This window comes from Toxotes jaculatrix, chromosome 5, assembly GCF_017976425.1.
Source record: "Toxotes jaculatrix isolate fToxJac2 chromosome 5, fToxJac2.pri, whole genome shotgun sequence".
Lineage (NCBI taxonomy): Eukaryota > Metazoa > Chordata > Actinopteri > Toxotidae > Toxotes > Toxotes jaculatrix.
In genome coordinates this window covers 15,238,181-15,256,067 of record NC_054398.1, presented here as the reverse complement: position 1 = coordinate 15,256,067, position 17,887 = coordinate 15,238,181, and the positions used below count along the sequence as shown (strand labels likewise).

Below are 17,887 nucleotides of genomic sequence, written 5' to 3'. Positions count from 1 at the left end.
TTTTTTTCCATTTTATGTACTTCTCTTTGAGTCCTGATTCCAAATGTGTTCATTGTGTCAAATCATTATTATTATGAATTCTGCATCAGATAAGGCAGTACAGTTTATCTCATGTAGTATCTGAGCGACCTGTGCCTCTCCTTTACCTTTCAATAGGAATGTCTTCATGCCAGGTGATCATTATCCCAGCCAACACATTCAAAGTACTGCCTTGCAAACTGCGCTCTAATTTGGCTGAAAGGCGGTGGGAGTTCAGTGAGAGCTCAGGTCACTTCCATTACCCCAGCCCAGAGGGGGGGCTGGTAGTGGTAGCTCAAGCTGACAGACAGGAAACCTACGAGTGCTGGTCAGTGGAGGAAGGCTTCAGACAGCTGCTGGCAAACTACTGTGTGAGGGGCGAGGCCAAGCAGGAGAGCACCACCCTGACAGGCCGTTCACGTACGCCACAGATCTCCCAGGAGGAGTTCATCATCCTGCCGGGGAAGGCCCGCTCACCACAGATAAACACTAAGACCTACTGGAATGAACTGATCATAGTCTGTGCCCTCCTGGTGTTTTCCCTGGTGGTCTTCTCTCTTTTTGTGGTTTACAGGAACCGCGACCACATGAAGTCCATGCTGAAGGAGGGAGAGTGCGCCAACATGCAGCAGAAGAAGCCCAGAATAGTAGGGAAACCGGCTGAGAACTTGCCGCTCAACGGCAACACAGTCACAGCGTCAGTGTCAGATCACAAGGGCTACCAGACCCTTAATGACAACTACATCTGCAGCACTCCACCGCACGAGTGCTCGTCGCCCGACAACAGCAAGAGCTTCTCAGAGTCGGAGAAGAGGCCTCTGAACTTGAGAGAGAGCCACGTAGAGATTTCTCCCACTTGCCCACGGCCACGAGTCAGACTGGGCTCTGAGATTAAAGACTCAATAGTGTGAGGCTGGCTTCGTGTTATGAGGAGTGACTCATTTTAAACTGAAAGGAAAGAGTGCACTTGCTGAGAAAGACAAAACCCTATAAAAGGGAAAACTGAGGAACATCAGACTCTTCGTGGAGAGACATTTCATTACACAGATTTTGCACTTTGTCTTTTTTTTTTTTTTTCTGTTCTGTTTTTTGTTCTGGCCCATGTACATTTCATTTTATTTTCCTCTCACTCCCCCGATTCAAGTGCATTCAGAAGCACTCTGAAGAAGTTCCACTTTGCCTTCAGACTTTTGATGCTTTCACATATGGCTCACGGGAATGTAACAAGCGTAGAGGTGGCGTCCCAACCACGATTCACTGACTGACTTTCATAGCATTGCCACTCAGTCCGTCCATATAATCCAGGGGTGATGCTTTGAAAGGTATTCAGTTGTGTTCCCGCTAACAGCTGACACAGTGTTAGCTGTTTTGTTTTCATTCTGTCATCTGGTAAGAGCCTACCCTTCGCTGAGGCTATGCACTATGTACTGTACTGTAGCAAGGTAAACACTCAAACACCACAATATACACTTTACAAGTCAGTGGCAGGCAAGAAAGAAAAAAGAGGTACCCTGTCACAGTTTCCAGAGTGCATTCACACACATATACTCATTGTTTAGGCTGAAATATAACAGAGAAACAGAGAAACAGAGAAAGAATTCAGAGAAGAGGAGTCGCGCTGAGAGACTGAACAGGTTGATCAAAAACAGACCATTATTTATACAGTGAAAGAAAACACAAACAAGGAATCACCTCAGTGGAATTGTTATAGGAACCCTTACCACCTCAATCATTACACACCAAAAAAAAAAAAAAAAAGATATAGTCATAAAAGACACAAATATGCTTTTTAAAAGTATTGGTATTATTAGTGGATACAAATATTCCTCTGTGGAAGCCTGACTTTTAACAGGGTTTTCTTTCACCAAATGTGATAAAGGGAAAAAAAGCTCATTCCAGGTATTATCATGCTGTTCTCATGAGATAGGCAGTCTATGCAAAGCAAATAATGTGAAGTGGGGGTAAACACCAAGAAAACCTCACCTCGTGACTGAGTAAGCACAAAGGTGTTGGCACTGTTAATGACTTTAGGATCAGCTGCACTGCAAACACAGCCCCACATGCACACAAGCACACACACATGCACTCACTCTCATTACACTAACTGTAAGTATGCAAGAGATTTTAGCCATTTTGGTGTATTTTGGGGGAAAACTCCGAAAGACTAGCATCACAGAAACAAATGATAAGAAACAAGGGTCCAGTACAGTAATGTAAATCTGCAGCTGTTGATTTATCTCAACGGGATAAATGGTTATAAATATTTATTAGGACTATGTGGCCAAATGTGTCTTTTACAGAGAGACATTTAGTCATCATAGTCATTCTTCAATGTTTTAAATATTTATCACTATTCTCAAAGGGAAATAATAATAGCTATTTAAATACTACACCTATTCATAACCTGAATTAAATAACACACATCTGTATAGCCTCAACTTTGATATACATATTAAGTGATGAGTGTTAATGAATGGAAGAAAATGCCCTCTGCTTGCTTAAATGGTTTTAAAGGCAACCATAAAGGCAATAACTTGCATTCTCATCTAGTAATAAACATAAGACTTGTGTATTTTAACTATCTCAATTATCCATCTCCATGTTCAGAAATAATCAGAATTATAAACCATATAATCTTCCAAATTTATGAGTCAGCTGTTACAGTAACTCAAAAGCATCTTTCTTATCATACAGTTTTAAGTCTTACTTATGTTTGGCTCCAGAACTGTAATGCAGCCAGCAAAATAAAAGTTTCAGTGCAGGAAGGCATACTGCTCGACTCAGAATGCATAGGATTTGCACATGACATTGAAAAGCCTTAGTACAATGCAGGTTATGGATCTGATAACAAATCTGCCTTGGAGGAAAACGGATAATGCCTTCTGAAACAATAATCAAGAGATGTGCCTCTTGGGATAATAATCTAACCAGGTAGTAATGCTGTAGAGTCAAAAGCGACACTGTAGGTGTGACAGGACTGGCCATGCTCAGAAACAGGAGTGAAAACATCATTGTACAGTATGTACTCAAGAGGTGTTTATTTTTGTTCCGATTTTTTGTTACGGTGGCTTCAACCTCAGTCAGGGACAAAATTTTATTCTTAAATTGTAGCACATAAATAACCACTGGCTGATTTGGAAATCTTGAATTCTAAATAAGCATTAGTATTATGTTACATTTTGTGTAAATGGCACAGCAAATATGAGTTTCAAAGACTGGTTATCTATAATCAATCATGCAGTATGAAAGATTCATGCTTTGACTGTTATTGAAAACATAAACAAACGGCAGCTTTTTGGTGAAGTGGCTGTCATCAGAACAATATTAAATTTGCTAAGTGCAGAACAAATGTAAAGTGGCAGTGATTTAGTAAAATACGTGTAGATACTGAACATGCTTTTTTCCAAAAAACAAACAAAAAACAAACAAACAAAAAAACAAAACAAAACCAAGCCTAAACTATTAATGCCACAGTGAAAGTATCATTGTCTGCTCTCTCTTAATGAACCACTATAGTCAGGCCTTCTGTTTGTGGCACTACAAGTTGTTCTGACTTCTCAACATGTATTGTAAATTGTAAGTAAAAAGAGTTTTTATGTAAAACTTTTGTAAATTCAGCTGCCAATGTAAAAATATATTGTGAATTGTATTTTTTTTTTTTTGTACATCACTACTGTTTTTTTTTTGTACTGTATATAAAAAGCACTTTATTTTAATTTTTCAAATAAAGATCAAATGGATAATTTTTTTTATTTGAATGCCTCATGATTTTATGAACTAAAACATTTCCCCTTAGCATGCTGTAGAACAAGTTTACTTATTTATGCTGGATGAATGTAACTGCTTGGCCACAGTTAAGATTTTGAGGGTTTTAGTAATATTTCTTATAGTTTTAATCTCCTAGGGTGGAGTTAGAAACACATTCTGCAAACCCAGGGGAACAAAGAGGAGTGTCTGATAAAACTCTCACATGCACTACACACCTAAAAGACAAATAGAGGCAAGCACTTGCGTATCTGCTCTGTTTCCATTGTGTTACAGCCCCACTGCACACACGGATGACATCCAACTAAGGACAAAGCCAAGTAATTATAAACTTTGGTTGCTGCAGTAGCAGTAGCGGGTGGACTCGTAAGTGGAAGTGGCACATTGGGTCCATTGATTCGGATAATACCCGCCTACACTGAGATTCGGACCAATGAGTGGCTCTTGAGTTCTTCCCGGAGACCTTAATTGAGACTTAAATAAAAGGCTTTTATTTTTTGCAGAGGTCGGTGCATGAGAGAAGCCGCGTTAAATTTTAACTCCATATTTTATATGTTTTGTATGAGTTTTAATTCATGACCATGGACCGACCCAACCTCCAGAGACTGTTTTCTGCTTGTGATGTGAACAAATCCGGGAAGATCGAGTACGAGGACTTCAAGGTTGTTTGCCGGGAGCTCAACGTCCCCGAAACCGAGATCAAAACTCTGTTCGACAAGTTCGACGCGGACGAAGACGGATTTATCGACTACAGCAAGTTTTCGTCTAGGTTTCAGGAGGTTTCAGAGACTCTGGACCTGGCGTCTTTTGGCACTGGGTCGTCCCAAAACCAAGGCGGTCCGTGGGAAGAGTTTGTGGGCAGGATAGATGCGGAGTCTCTCCTGTCTGAAAGGTAAAAGTCACATCCGGCTGTTAACCAGGATTTCAGTTAAACGGTATTTACGCACATCAAATGTTAATTTAACAAGGCATTTAAGGGCTCTACCCCGCCGCAGTGCTTACGGGTGTAAGACCCATCGGTAACTTAAAGAGAAACTTAACATTAAATCTACTTTTTTACATTACATGTACGGGTTTTTATTTATTACCATCAGTGCCACGATTTTCTGTAATGGGTCTGTGAGCATATATGAGAAACAAAATAAAAAAAATTAGAATGAATTCCGCCCGCGGTCTAATCAGCGGGCGGAATTAATTAGCTCTTGTAATCAACAGGTTGTCATATGTGTTGCTATCTCCATGACAACTCAGCAAACTTCCGTTGTATAATGAAGACCGTGAGATTCAAATGAAAGCCCAGGAGAAGGCTTGTAAGTGGACATTGGGTTTTTTTTATACAAGTCAAATTCTTTTTTTTTTTTTTTTTTTTTTTTTTTTTTTGGAAAATTACTGACCTTTTGTCACATAAATTATTTGTGGATGGAAGTTCATTGATTACTGAGGTAATTGGAATGTTTGAGAGTGGCATGGGCAGATTTGTAAGTGTTTTTTGTTTGCTTTTTGGCAAACCTCAATTTTGTTGACATTTTCCGGTGTTCCTCCAGTTCTTCTGGCAGATCTGAAAACTTGAGAATGAGCATTGCCACTTGTATAGATTTATTCACAGTCACATCAATAAATGACTGTGTGCACATCCACCTGTTTCTGAGCCAAACAGATGGGTGAGTGAGTATTTGATAGCAGAAAGATAGATTTTGGGTGAAGTATGGCTCTGAGAAAATGGCACTGACCTGTTCATTATTGATAGTAACTATTTGTTCTCATCCTGTAGTCTCAAGGAGCAGCTGGCTGATCTTTACCAGGCCATTCACTCCTCTGCAAACATGACTGTGCTCCAGCAGTATGAGGAAATCATCCAGTCTCTGATCAGTCAAAGCCTGGACAACAGACTAGAGTGTGAACAGCTGGAGACAAGCTTGAAGCGGTAAGAACAAATGTCATGCTTTTCCTCTCTGGAAAAGAAAGAAACAGTGATTATGAAGTAATGGTTCAGTGTTTACAATCTAAGTTATATCACATAGGTGTGAATGATGATGACACTTGGCTAATGTGGCTATAATATGTGTGTGAGTTTGAACAGTGACATTAACTAATAGCAATAAAAAGTGAGTTTTTAAATTAGGCAAGCTGAGAAGTGAGTTTTCACATTTGCGAAATTAACAATCATGATTATTCTTATTGACCTAAACTGTGTATAGATTTGTTTTGACTACAGAGCACTGGGGATCTGCTGAATAAACTGTAACAGTATAAAAGCACTACCTCCACTTCACCAGCTGGGATAAACTACTGGACTTAATTGATTTTTTGCTGGGAGGACTTAAAACAAGCTAACAAATATACTGCTGTCATTTTATCGATAGGCAGTTTTAGGGAATGTTGTTACTCTTATTTCAGTTCTGTTTTAGTCTCCACCGACTCCTGAGAAAAAGCGCCTTCAGCTGAAAGACATTCAGCCGTTTTTATCAGCTAGTCACTAACTTTTCTGTCTGCCACTTTTTTCCTGGGTGTAGGGTCCAGTGTATTAATCCAAGCTTCTTTTTTTTGCTAAAACAGTCATTTATTGAAGTTGATGAAAGCTGCTCATACTTAAAACATGCAGTAATAGTTATAGTAATAGTAAATAGTGATTTTGGTACCATGAGAAATCCTATTTGTTGTTTGATTCAGGCAATATTAGAAATGTAGATTAGGTTAAGCAGTTACTGGGTCTTATGATGTTGCTACTGTGTAAAATGTCACCTTTCAGGGGCCTAATGTCCTAAGTGATACTGGTGTAGTCAAAAAGCCTCACTCACCAGTTTAGTATAAAAATATTGTTACATTTAATTGTATCTGTGTTTAAGATCTGAGAATATTTTTAAGATTTGCAAAATTCCTGAACTTGGTCAGATATAGTATTGTTTTTCTATGATATTCTTGTGAGGTGTAGCTAGCAGGAGACAGAAGATATTATTGTCAGTCTTAAGATTTTTCATGGTTGCGACTGATATTCAGGCTGAACAACAGGGACGGTAAATACTCTAGATTGCACTGAAAAAGATTTTGAGAATGTCCCGTAAATCTGTGAAACGATCACTCACATTGTACCTTTTGAATTAACTGTTAAATTTCAGCCCTTCACATGGGAAGAGATTGTGTTTCTAAGCTGTTTTTGTTTAGTGTCTAAGCTCTGTCTGTGGTTCAGTAACTACATGGCATGAGAAAGGGGACATTCCTTATTCAAGGAAGTAGGAAGACTTAAATGTGCTGCCCTGCCCTTCTTTTAATACCTTTACAAAATAGATATTACCATCTATTCTAACCGTGTTTCCACTACCGGTTGAAATAAACAGACCTTTGAACATTTTCACATAAAACTTAAATAACAAAACTAAAATAAAACTTGTGAGATCTTACTGAGAAATCTCACTCACAAAGTTTAGTGGACCAGTAGAATCTGCTTTTCAAAGTCTGGCCCTCCCTCGCCTCCGGTTGGTTCGTGTGCTATCTGATGAGAGCAGAGCAGTCACAACTACAGCACGTTTGAAGGCAAATCCGTCAGGTACAACTGACATACAACTAGTAGGTGAATGGATTCTTGCTTTAATACCTACTGTATTAATCTCGAGGATTGCAGTTGGAGAATTTGCTTTGATTCAGCAGCAGTGAGGCTGCCAGCAAAAACTTGAGTGTACATTTCTGTTTAAACAGAGCTGAGGATATGAACAACAGTCAGCTGGCAGAACTGGAGGACGATATTCAGCAACAACTTGCCAGAACAGAGGAGAGGGTGAGAGATGAGGTGAGTGGGATACCTTTAGGATTTATAGTGGACTATTGCTCCTGTGATTCACTCTAAAGTTGATAAAAAATTCCAAGTTAAATGTATCAAACCAGATGAATTGGCTGTGTTATACGCAGCTACAGCTAATCAATAACCAGAGCAGAGAGAAATGGTCTAAAAGAATGTATTTTTATTTCATACTGAAGTGAGTTTTCTACACTTTCCTTGTTGGTTCTTGTGAGCTACCTGCATATTTGTCTTGCAGCACAGTGCAGCAGGTTACATGTCTCCTCACAAAGAACCTCTGTAAAGTCAGATGAAAGCCCCTCTTCAAGGCCTTTTAACTGCTTTGGTTTCATGTTTGTAGGAGCGTAAGAAAATGGAGGGAATTATGGCTACCATGCAAAGGAAGCATGAGAATAAGGTTGCAGACCTGCATGCAACTGTGGACAGACTGTTAAAGGTGGGTTTCATCAAATACATATGCATTTACTTTATATTTCCATGGAAAACAGATTGTATGAAGGTGGCATAATGTTTTCTTACAACATGAAAAAGAGAGAAAAAAAAAGCCACTGTACCCGAAAGACAACACAAAGTCAGTCAGACTGAAGTGTTTTCCAAATTTCTAACATTTTTTTTTTAGGTGACCTGTCAAAGAGCACCTTTTAAAGTCCTGTTAAGACCTAATCTTACATACAGTTTATCTGCATTGTGTCAAGATCCACCTGAGAATCAAATGCATTTCAAATAGGTCTCCAGTGACCCCTTTAGATCAAATTTTGCTTCTGCACTCACATGGTACTGAAAAATACACAATTGTGGTTATAGTGAGAGAATGGTGGTGGCTTTTTGAATATGGGATAAAAGTATAAAAAAGAGAAGGTTGAAAACAAAGATAACAGATGTCACAATGCAGAGAGAGAGGCAGGATGAAGGAATGATGAACATGGAAACTTGCCCCAGACATGTTTTTGGGGGGCTCGTTGGGCTTTGTGCGTACCACTGTCTAGTGTAGTATAGGCTGCCAGAGACATATTTGCATTCACAGTACGACACATTGCCAGCAGTAATTTATATTACGAGGACAAATGTGTCTTTGGCTATCTCTGAATGCGGCCTGAGCGGGCAGATGTCTACACTAGAATGCATCCAGGGTGGTCTGATCGCAAATAGATAGCAGTACTTTAACTACAGATACGAATACACCCCAGGGTCTTTAAGTGCAGTCAGTCAGAAATTCCTTCCACAGTCATTTAAATGAGGAATCAGGAAAGACAAGTTCGCTTCTGGTCGTAAATTTACTCCACCTCATTGGTTTTCAGACACTTTTGTTTGTTCATTAGCCATACTAACTCCCACTCTCCTACACTTCATGCTTACAACTCTGCCACCAGCTGTTTCTGTAGTGCCTGCTTTTCTGTCACACCACTTGAATAAATATCACTTACATCCACACACACATATATATTTCTTTTTCTTTCTTTTTATTGTGTGTGTGTTTGTGTTAGCAACAGAACATAAACTTGTCAGAACAACAGTGGCTATGTAGACAGCATGTCCAGACTATAAGAACTATGTTTGGTAATCTTGGGCAGCTTGTGTTTTCTCTGACAAATTTCCAATGCATGCGAAAAACTCTTGACAGTGAAGACCAACATCAAGCAGGTTAAAGGAAATCAGGCTTTATATCACAAAGTGAATAAAAGAATGTAAACACAATTACTTGGGCAAATGACTACACAACCATAATCTTCTATTCATTACAGAGTTACTTTGTCTCTTTAAATCACAGAGTAAATAAAACCAAATGAACACAATAACTTTGGAGTATATAATCTGAGCCCTGATACTTTAAAATTCATCTGTATCCTATTGTGTTTCAGTGGTGCTATCAACAGGTGAGATATGATTCTGTACTGTAATTCAGTGTGTGCACTAGAGGCACCTCCCGCAGATCCCAAGAACAATCCCACCTTGAGCATTTCTACCAACACAAAAAGTATTTAACACCAGCATTTATAGTTGAAATGTGAAGCACCAAAGACTGTGTTAATCTGCACTGCACATTGTTCAGTAGCAATTGTGCTGCAGTAAATAGCCTTGTTACATTTGGAAATTTTTAAATGTCAAACATAACACCTCAAAATGTACAAGCTAAACAGCAGTTATGAAAGAGAAAAATGAAGGTGGTGTCTGCATGTGACACAACTGTCAAACTGCATAAGCATTTACTTTTTGTACCTGTAGATGGCACTCACTGACATTAAAGTTAGACTGATGAAACAATTGGGCCTGTATAATTGACAATATTTGCTTATTGCTGATATATTTACTGCTACATTTGTTTTTAAATTTTAAAATGTGTGACTCATGTCTCACGTCACAATTCTTGAAAAAGCTCATTTAAGAGATGCGTTTATGTAAAAAAAAAAAAAAGAATATCAGCCAATATATTGTATCAGAAATGTTCTTAAACTCTTAAAAATTGCTATTGCTATTGTCTCTAAATGTCCAGTATCAGTTGGGGTATAACTGACATGCCTACATCTGTAAGTCTAAACTGCTTGCTGTTGCTGTTACTGTTTTTGCCAACGGTCCGGAACTTCTGGTGTAAAATCGGGTGTAACACTGTTGGCACCGTGGCTCCACTCTTGCTTTATCAATATCTAAATTAGGGATGCACCGATCCACATTTTTTCACTTCTGATCCGATCCCGATACTTGTAGCTTGTATCACTTGTAGCTGATTTCAGCAGACAACATTAAAGCACAGACATGGTTCATGGATCGGCAATCTCTGCAGGTTGGATCAGAAATTTCTGATCAGTGAAATATGTTGGTTTCGGAATCCGATACTGATACTGGATTGGATCGGCCCCATCCCTAAACTAAATCCGTTTAACAAAATACTTGTGTAATTGTCTATTCTCAAGAGCCAGGAGGACTCTGAATTCAACCAGTCAAAGGAGGAGGTGGTCAGACTGAACAGACAAATCAGTGATCTCTCACAGGTAAGTGATTGTTGTAGCTGAACAAATCATCTGTGTGTTATATAGGACTGCTTCAGTAATTCATTACATCTCCTCATAGGCAAATGAGCATCTGCGGGCCTCTCTTCTGGAGGCGCAGACAAACATCGCTGTCCTGCACTCAGAGCTGGACAAGCTGAAGAACATGTATGCAGATGAGAAAGCTCAACATGAAAGGTGAGCCAGGGTGTTAAAGTCAGGCCCAGCTTATGTCTGATGTACACAAAATATTGATCCAGCATACAACACAATGTGTACGAATGTTTTTTTTTTTTTTACAGAGAAACAGATGATTTGAAGTCGTTGGTTATGGAATACCAGTCGTACTCCAGTCACATTCAGATCCTCCAGTAAGTCTGTGTTTGAGTTCAGAATTTTTGTGTGTGTTTTTTTGTGTCTTGATCAAGAATGCAGGGAGGCTTACAGATTTGTTTTTCACAGACATCTTCTCACTGACCTCTAGCCAGGCAGTGAGTTAGGGCCCGAGCACGAAATTCGTGCGAAGCCTTATTGTAACTGAAGGGATTATTATTTTTCTTCCGCCGCTTTGTCGGCTAATTTGACCCCCTGAACGTGCTTAAAAAGTCACCAAACTTTGCCCAAAAATGTCCCCTGACGTAAATTCTTGTTTGACACTGTCCGTACCACCTGGCGCGGCCAAACGGGTCTTCAGCGCCCCCGAGAGTGTGAAAATATTCACCGTAAGACCTACGGACTTGTATCGGTACACAGATGCATAGTGACGTTTAGTAAGACCTCAAAATGTCATGAAAAGTGTCATATGGGGGATATGACACTTTTCATGACATTTTGAGGTCTTACTAAAATATGACTTTTTTTGGCATATTTTCACACCTTACCCCCGTATGATGTGTTTGACATTTTGAGGTCTTACTAAAATATGACTTTTTTGACATATTTTGACGCCTTACCCCCGTATGACGTTTTTTATGACATTTTGAGGTTTTACTAAAATATCACTTTTTTTGGCATATTTTGACTCCTTACTATACTATGACGTTTTATATGACATTTTGAGGTCTTACTAAAATATGACTTTTTGGCATATTTTGACGCCTTACTATACTATGAAGTTTTTTATGACATTTTGAGGTCAAAAAAATTTTGATTTTTTTTGGCCGATTTTGACGCCTTACTATACTATGACGTTTTTTATTGCATTTTGAGGTCAAAAAATGTTTTGATTTTTTTTGGCCGATTTTGACGCCTTACTATACTATGACGTTTTTATGACAAAAAAAGTCAGACGTTTTTTATGACATTTTGAGGTCAAAAATTTTTTTGACTTTTTTTGTCCGATTTTGACGCCTTACGGACGTATGACGTTTTTTATGACATTTTGAGGTCAAAAAAAAAATTTGACTTTTTTTGTCCGATTTTGACGCCTTACTATACTATGACGTTTTTTATGACATTTTGAGGTCAAAAAAAATTTTGACTTGTTTTGTCCGATTTTGACGCCTTACGGACGTATGACGTTTTTTATGACATTTTGAGGTCAAAAAAAATTTTGACTTTTTTTGTCCGATTTTGACGTCTTACGGACGTATGACATTTTTTATGACATTTTGAGGTCAAAAAAAATTTTGACTTTTTTTGTCCGATTTTGACGCCTTACTATACTATGACGTTTTTTATGACATTTTGAGGTCAAAAAAAATTTTGACTTTTTTTGTCCGATTTTGACGTCTTACGGACGTATGACGTCTTTTATGACATTTTGAGGTCAAAAACAATTTTGACTTTTTTTGTCCGATTTTGACGCCTTACTATACTATGACGTTTTTTATGACATTTTGAGATCAAAAAAAATGTTGACTTTTTTTGTCCGATTTTGACGTCTTACGGACGTATGACGTTTTTTATGACATTTTGAGGTCAAGAAAAATTTTGACTTTTTTTGTCCGATTTTGACGCCTTACTATACTATGACGTTTTTTATGACATTTTGAGGTCAAAAAAAATTTTGACTTTTTTTGTCCGATTTTGACGTCTTACGGACGTATGACGTTTTTTATGACATTTTGAGGTCAAAAAAAATTTTGACTTTTTTTGGCATTTTTTGACGCCTTACTATACTATGACGTTTTTTATGACATTTTGAAGTCAAAAACAATTTTGACTTTTTTTGTCCGATTTTGACGCCTTACTATACTATGACGTTTTTTATGACATTTTGAGGTCAAAAAATTTTTTGACTTTTTTTGTCCGATTTTGACGTCTTACGGACGTATGACGTTTTTTATGACATTTTGAGGTCTAAAAAAATTTTGACTTTTTTTGTCCGATTTTGACGTCTTACGGACGTATGACGTTTTTTATGACATTTTGAGGTCAATAAAAATTTTGACTTTTTTTGTCCGATTTTGACGCCTTACTATACTATGACGTTTTTTATGACATTTTGAGGTCAATAAAAATTTTGACTTTTTTTGTCCGATTTTGACGCCTTACTATACTATGACGTTTTTTATGACATTTTGAGGTCAAAAAAAATGTTGACTTTTTTTGTCCGATTTTGACGTCTTACGGACGTATGACGTTTTTTATGACATTTTGAGGTCAAAAATTTTTTTGACTTTTTTTGTCCGATTTTGACGTCTTACGGACATATGACGTTTTTTATGACATTTTGAGGTCAAAAATTTTTTTGACTTTTTTGGTCCAATTTTGACGCCTTACTATACTATGACGTTTTTTATGACATTTTGAAGTCAAAACTTTTTTTGACTTTTTTTGTCTGATTTTGACGCCTTACTATGTATGCTATGACGTTTTTCGTGACATTTTGAGGTCTAAAAAAATTTTGACTTTTTTTGTCCGATTTTGACGCCTTACTATACTTTGACGTTTTTTATGACATTTTGAGGTCCAAAAAATTTTTGACTTTTTTTGGCATTTTTTGACGCCTTACGGCCGTATGACGTTTTCTATGACATTTTGAGGTCCAAAAAATTTTGACTTTTTTTGGCATTTTTTGACGCCTTACTATACTATGATGTTTTTTATGACATTTTGAGGTCCAAAAAATTTTGACTTTTTTTGTCCGATTTTGACGCCTTACTATACTATGACGTTTTTTTTATGACATTTCGATGTCAAAAATTTTTTTGACTTTTTTTGTCCGATTTTGACGCCTTACGGACGTATGACGTTTTTTATGACATTTTGAGGTCAAAAAAAATTTTGACTTTTTTTGTCCGATTTTAACGCCTTACTATACTATGACGTTTTTTATGACATTTTGAGGTCAAAAAAAATTTTGACTTTTTTTGTCCGATTTTGACGTCTTACGGACGTATGACGTTTTTTATGACATTTTGAGGTCAAAAATTTTTTTGACTTTTTTTGTCCGATTTTGACGTCTTACGGACATATGACGTTTTTTATGACATTTTGAAGTCAAAAATTTTTTTGACTTTTTTTGTACGATTTTGACGCCTTACTATACTATGACGTTTTTCATGACATTTTGAGATCCAAAAAAATTTTGACTTTTTTTGGCATTTTTTGACGCCTTACTATACTATGACGTTTTTTATGACATTTTGAGGTCCAAAAAATTTTTGACTTTTTTTGGCATTTTTTGACGCCTTACGGCCGTGTGACGTTTTTTATGACATTTTGAGGTCAAAAACATTTTTGACTTTTTTTGGCATTTTTTGACGCCTTACTATACTATGACGTTTTTTATGACATTTTGAGGTCCAAAAAAATTTTGACTTTTTTTGGCATTTTTTGACGCCTTATGGCCGTATGACGTTTTTTATGACATTTCGATGTCAAAACATTTTTTGACTTTTTTTGGTCGATTTTGACGTCTTACTATACTATGACGTTTTTTATGACATTTTGAAGTCAAAAATTTTTTTGACTTTTTTTGTCCGATTTTGACGCCTTACTATACTATGACGTTTTTTATGACATTTTGAGGTCCAAAAAATTTTTGACTTTTTTTGGCATTTTTTGACGCCTTACGGCCGTATGACATTTTTTGTGACATTTTGAGGTCCAAAAAATTTGTGACTTTTTTTGGCATTTTTTGACGCCCTACTATACTATGATGTTTTTTATGACATTTTGAGGTCAAAAAAATTTTTGACTTTTTTTTGTCATTTTTTGACGCCTTACTATACTATGATGTTTTTTATGACATTTTGAGGTCAAAAAAAATTTTGACTTTTTTTGTCTGATTTTGACGCCTTACTATGCTATGACGTTTTTCGTGACATTTTGAAGTCAAAACTTTTTTTGACTTTTTTTGTCTGATTTTGACGCCTTACTATGTATGCTATGACGTTTTTCGTGACATTTTGAAGTCAAAACTTTTTTTGACTTTTTTTGTCTGATTTTGACGCCTTACTATGTATGCTATGACGTTTTTCGTGACATTTTGAGGTCTAAAAAAATTTTGACTTTTTTTGTCCTATTTTGACGCCTTACTATACTTTGACGTTTTTTATGACATTTTGAGGTCCAAAAAATTTTTGACTTTTTTTGGCATTTTTTGACGCCTTACGGCCGTATGACGTTTTCTATGACATTTTGAGGTCCAAAAAATTTTGACTTTTTTTGGCATTTTTTGACGCCTTACTATACTATGATGTTTTTTATGACATTTTGAGGTCCAAAAAAATTGTGACTTTCTTTGGCATTTTTTGACGCCTTACTATACTATGGCGTTTTTTATGACATTTTGAGGTCCAAAAAAATTTTGACTTTTTTTGGTCGATTTTGACGCCTTACTATACTATGACGTTTTCTGTGACATTTTGAGGTCCAAAAAAATTTTGACTTTTTTGGCATTTTTTGACGCCTTACGGCCGTATGACATTTTTTATGACATTTTGAGGTCAAAAAAATTTTGACTTTTTTTGGCAATTTTTGACGCCTTACTATACTATGACGTTTTTTATGACATTTTGAGGTCCAAAAAAATTTTGACTTTTTTTGTCCGATTTTGACGCCTTACGGACGTATGACGTTTTTTATGACATTTTGAGGTCAAAAAAATTTTGACTTTTTTTGTCCCATTTTGACGTCTTACGGACGTATGACGTTTTTTATGACATTTTGAGGTCAAAAAAAATTTAGACTTTTTTTGTCCGATTTTGACGCCTTACGGACGTATGACGTTTTTTATGACATTTTGAGGTAAAAAAAATTTTTGACTTTTTTTGTCCGATTTTGACGCCTTACTATACTATGACGTTTTTTATGACATTTTGAGGTCCAAAAAATTTTTGACTTTTTTTGTCTGATTTTGACGCCTTACTATGCTATGACGTTTTTCGTGACATTTTGAGGTCTAAAAAAATTTTGACTTTTTTTGGTCGATTTTGACGACTTACTATACTATGACGTTTTTTATGACATTTTGAGGTCAAAAAAATTTTTGACTTTTTTTGTCCGATTTTGACGCCTTACGGACGTATGACGTTTTTTATGACATTTTGAGGTCAAAAAAAATTTTGACTTTTTTTGTCCGATTTTGACGTCTTACGGACGTATGACGTTTTTTATGACATTTTGAGGTCAAAAAAAATTTTGACTTTTTTTGTCCGATTTTGACGCCTTACTATACTATGACGTTTTTTATGACATTTTGGGGTCAAAAAAATTTTTGACTTTTTTTGTCCGATTTTGACGCCTTACTATACTATGACGTTTTTTATGACATTTTGAGGTCAAAAAAATTTTTGACTTTTTTTGTCCGATTTTGACGTCTTACGGACGTATGACGTTTTTTATGACATTTTGAGGTCAATAAAAATTTTGACTTTTTTTGTCCGATTTTGACGCCTTACTATACTATGACGTTTTTTATGACATTTTGAGGTCAAAAAAAATTTTGACTTTTTTTGGCATTTTTTGACGCCTTACTATACTGACGTTTTTTATGACATTTTGAGGTCAAAAAAAATTCTGACTTTTTTTGTCCGATTTTGACGCCTTACTATACTATGACGTTTTTTTTATGACATTTCGATGTCAAAAATTTTTTTGACTTTTTTTGTCCGATTTTGACGCCTTACGGACGTATGACGTTTTTTATGACATTTTGAGGTCAAAAAAAATTTTGACTTTTTTTGTCCGATTTTAACGCCTTACTATACTATGACGTTTTTTATGACATTTTGAGGTCAAAAAAAATTTTGACTTTTTTTGTCCGATTTTGACGTCTTACGGACGTATGACGTTTTTTATGACATTTTGAGGTCAAAAATTTTTTTGACTTTTTTTGTCCGATTTTGACGTCTTACGGACATATGACGTTTTTTATGACATTTTGAAGTCAAAAATTTTTTTGACTTTTTTTGTACGATTTTGACGCCTTACTATACTATGACGTTTTTCATGACATTTTGAGATCCAAAAAAATTTTGACTTTTTTTGGCATTTTTTGACGCCTTACTATACTATGACGTTTTTTATGACATTTTGAGGTCCAAAAAATTTTTGACTTTTTTTGGCATTTTTTGACGCCTTACGGCCGTGTGACGTTTTTTATGACATTTTGAGGTCAAAAACATTTTTGACTTTTTTTGGCATTTTTTGACGCCTTACTATACTATGACGTTTTTTATGACATTTTGAGGTCCAAAAAAATTTTGACTTTTTTTGGCATTTTTTGACGCCTTATGGCCGTATGACGTTTTTTATGACATTTCGATGTCAAAACATTTTTTGACTTTTTTTGGTCGATTTTGACGTCTTACTATACTATGACGTTTTTTATGACATTTTGAAGTCAAAAATTTTTTTGACTTTTTTTGTCCGATTTTGACGCCTTACTATACTATGACGTTTTTCATGACATTTTGAGGTCCAAAAAAATTTTGACTTTTTTTGGCATTTTTTGACGCCTTACTATACTATGACGTTTTTTATGACATTTTGAGGTCCAAAAAATTTTTGACTTTTTTTGGCATTTTTTGACGCCTTACGGCCGTATGACATTTTTTGTGACATTTTGAGGTCCAAAAAATTTGTGACTTTTTTTGGCATTTTTTGACGCCCTACTATACTATGATGTTTTTTATGACATTTTGAGGTCAAAAAAATTTTTGACTTTTTTTTGTCATTTTTTGACGCCTTACTATACTATGATGTTTTTTATGACATTTTGAGGTCAAAAAAAATTTTGACTTTTTTTGTCTGATTTTGACGCCTTACTATGCTATGACGTTTTTCGTGACATTTTGAAGTCAAAACTTTTTTTGACTTTTTTTGTCTGATTTTGACGCCTTACTATGTATGCTATGACGTTTTTCGTGACATTTTG

At 36.1% G+C, this 17,887-nt stretch overlaps 2 protein-coding genes across 3 annotated transcripts in view; both read left to right on the top strand.

The window, feature by feature from the left end:
• Positions 1–3,466, top strand: part of sema4ba (sema domain, immunoglobulin domain (Ig), transmembrane domain (TM) and short cytoplasmic domain, (semaphorin) 4Ba) — a 39,817-nt gene extending 36,351 nt beyond the window's left edge. Inside the window, exon 15 of the mRNA XM_041037938.1 lies at positions 157–3,466. Within this exon, the coding sequence (XP_040893872.1) occupies positions 157–929 (773 nt within the window). The 3' untranslated portion in view covers positions 930–3,466. The remainder of the gene's footprint in view (positions 1–156) is intronic.
• A 599-nt stretch (positions 3,467–4,065) lies between these two features.
• Positions 4,066–17,887, top strand: part of zgc:162879 (ras and EF-hand domain-containing protein) — a 34,782-nt gene continuing 20,960 nt past the window's right edge. For both annotated transcript variants that reach the window (XM_041037525.1, XM_041037524.1), the window contains exons 1-7: positions 4,066–4,675; positions 5,555–5,707; positions 7,477–7,567; positions 7,917–8,012; positions 10,486–10,563; positions 10,643–10,758; positions 10,863–10,931. In XM_041037525.1, the coding sequence (XP_040893459.1) occupies positions 4,359–4,675; positions 5,555–5,707; positions 7,477–7,567; positions 7,917–8,012; positions 10,486–10,563; positions 10,643–10,758; positions 10,863–10,931 (920 nt within the window). In that variant the 5' untranslated portion in view covers positions 4,066–4,358. The remainder of the gene's footprint in view (positions 4,676–5,554; positions 5,708–7,476; positions 7,568–7,916; positions 8,013–10,485; positions 10,564–10,642; positions 10,759–10,862; positions 10,932–17,887) is intronic.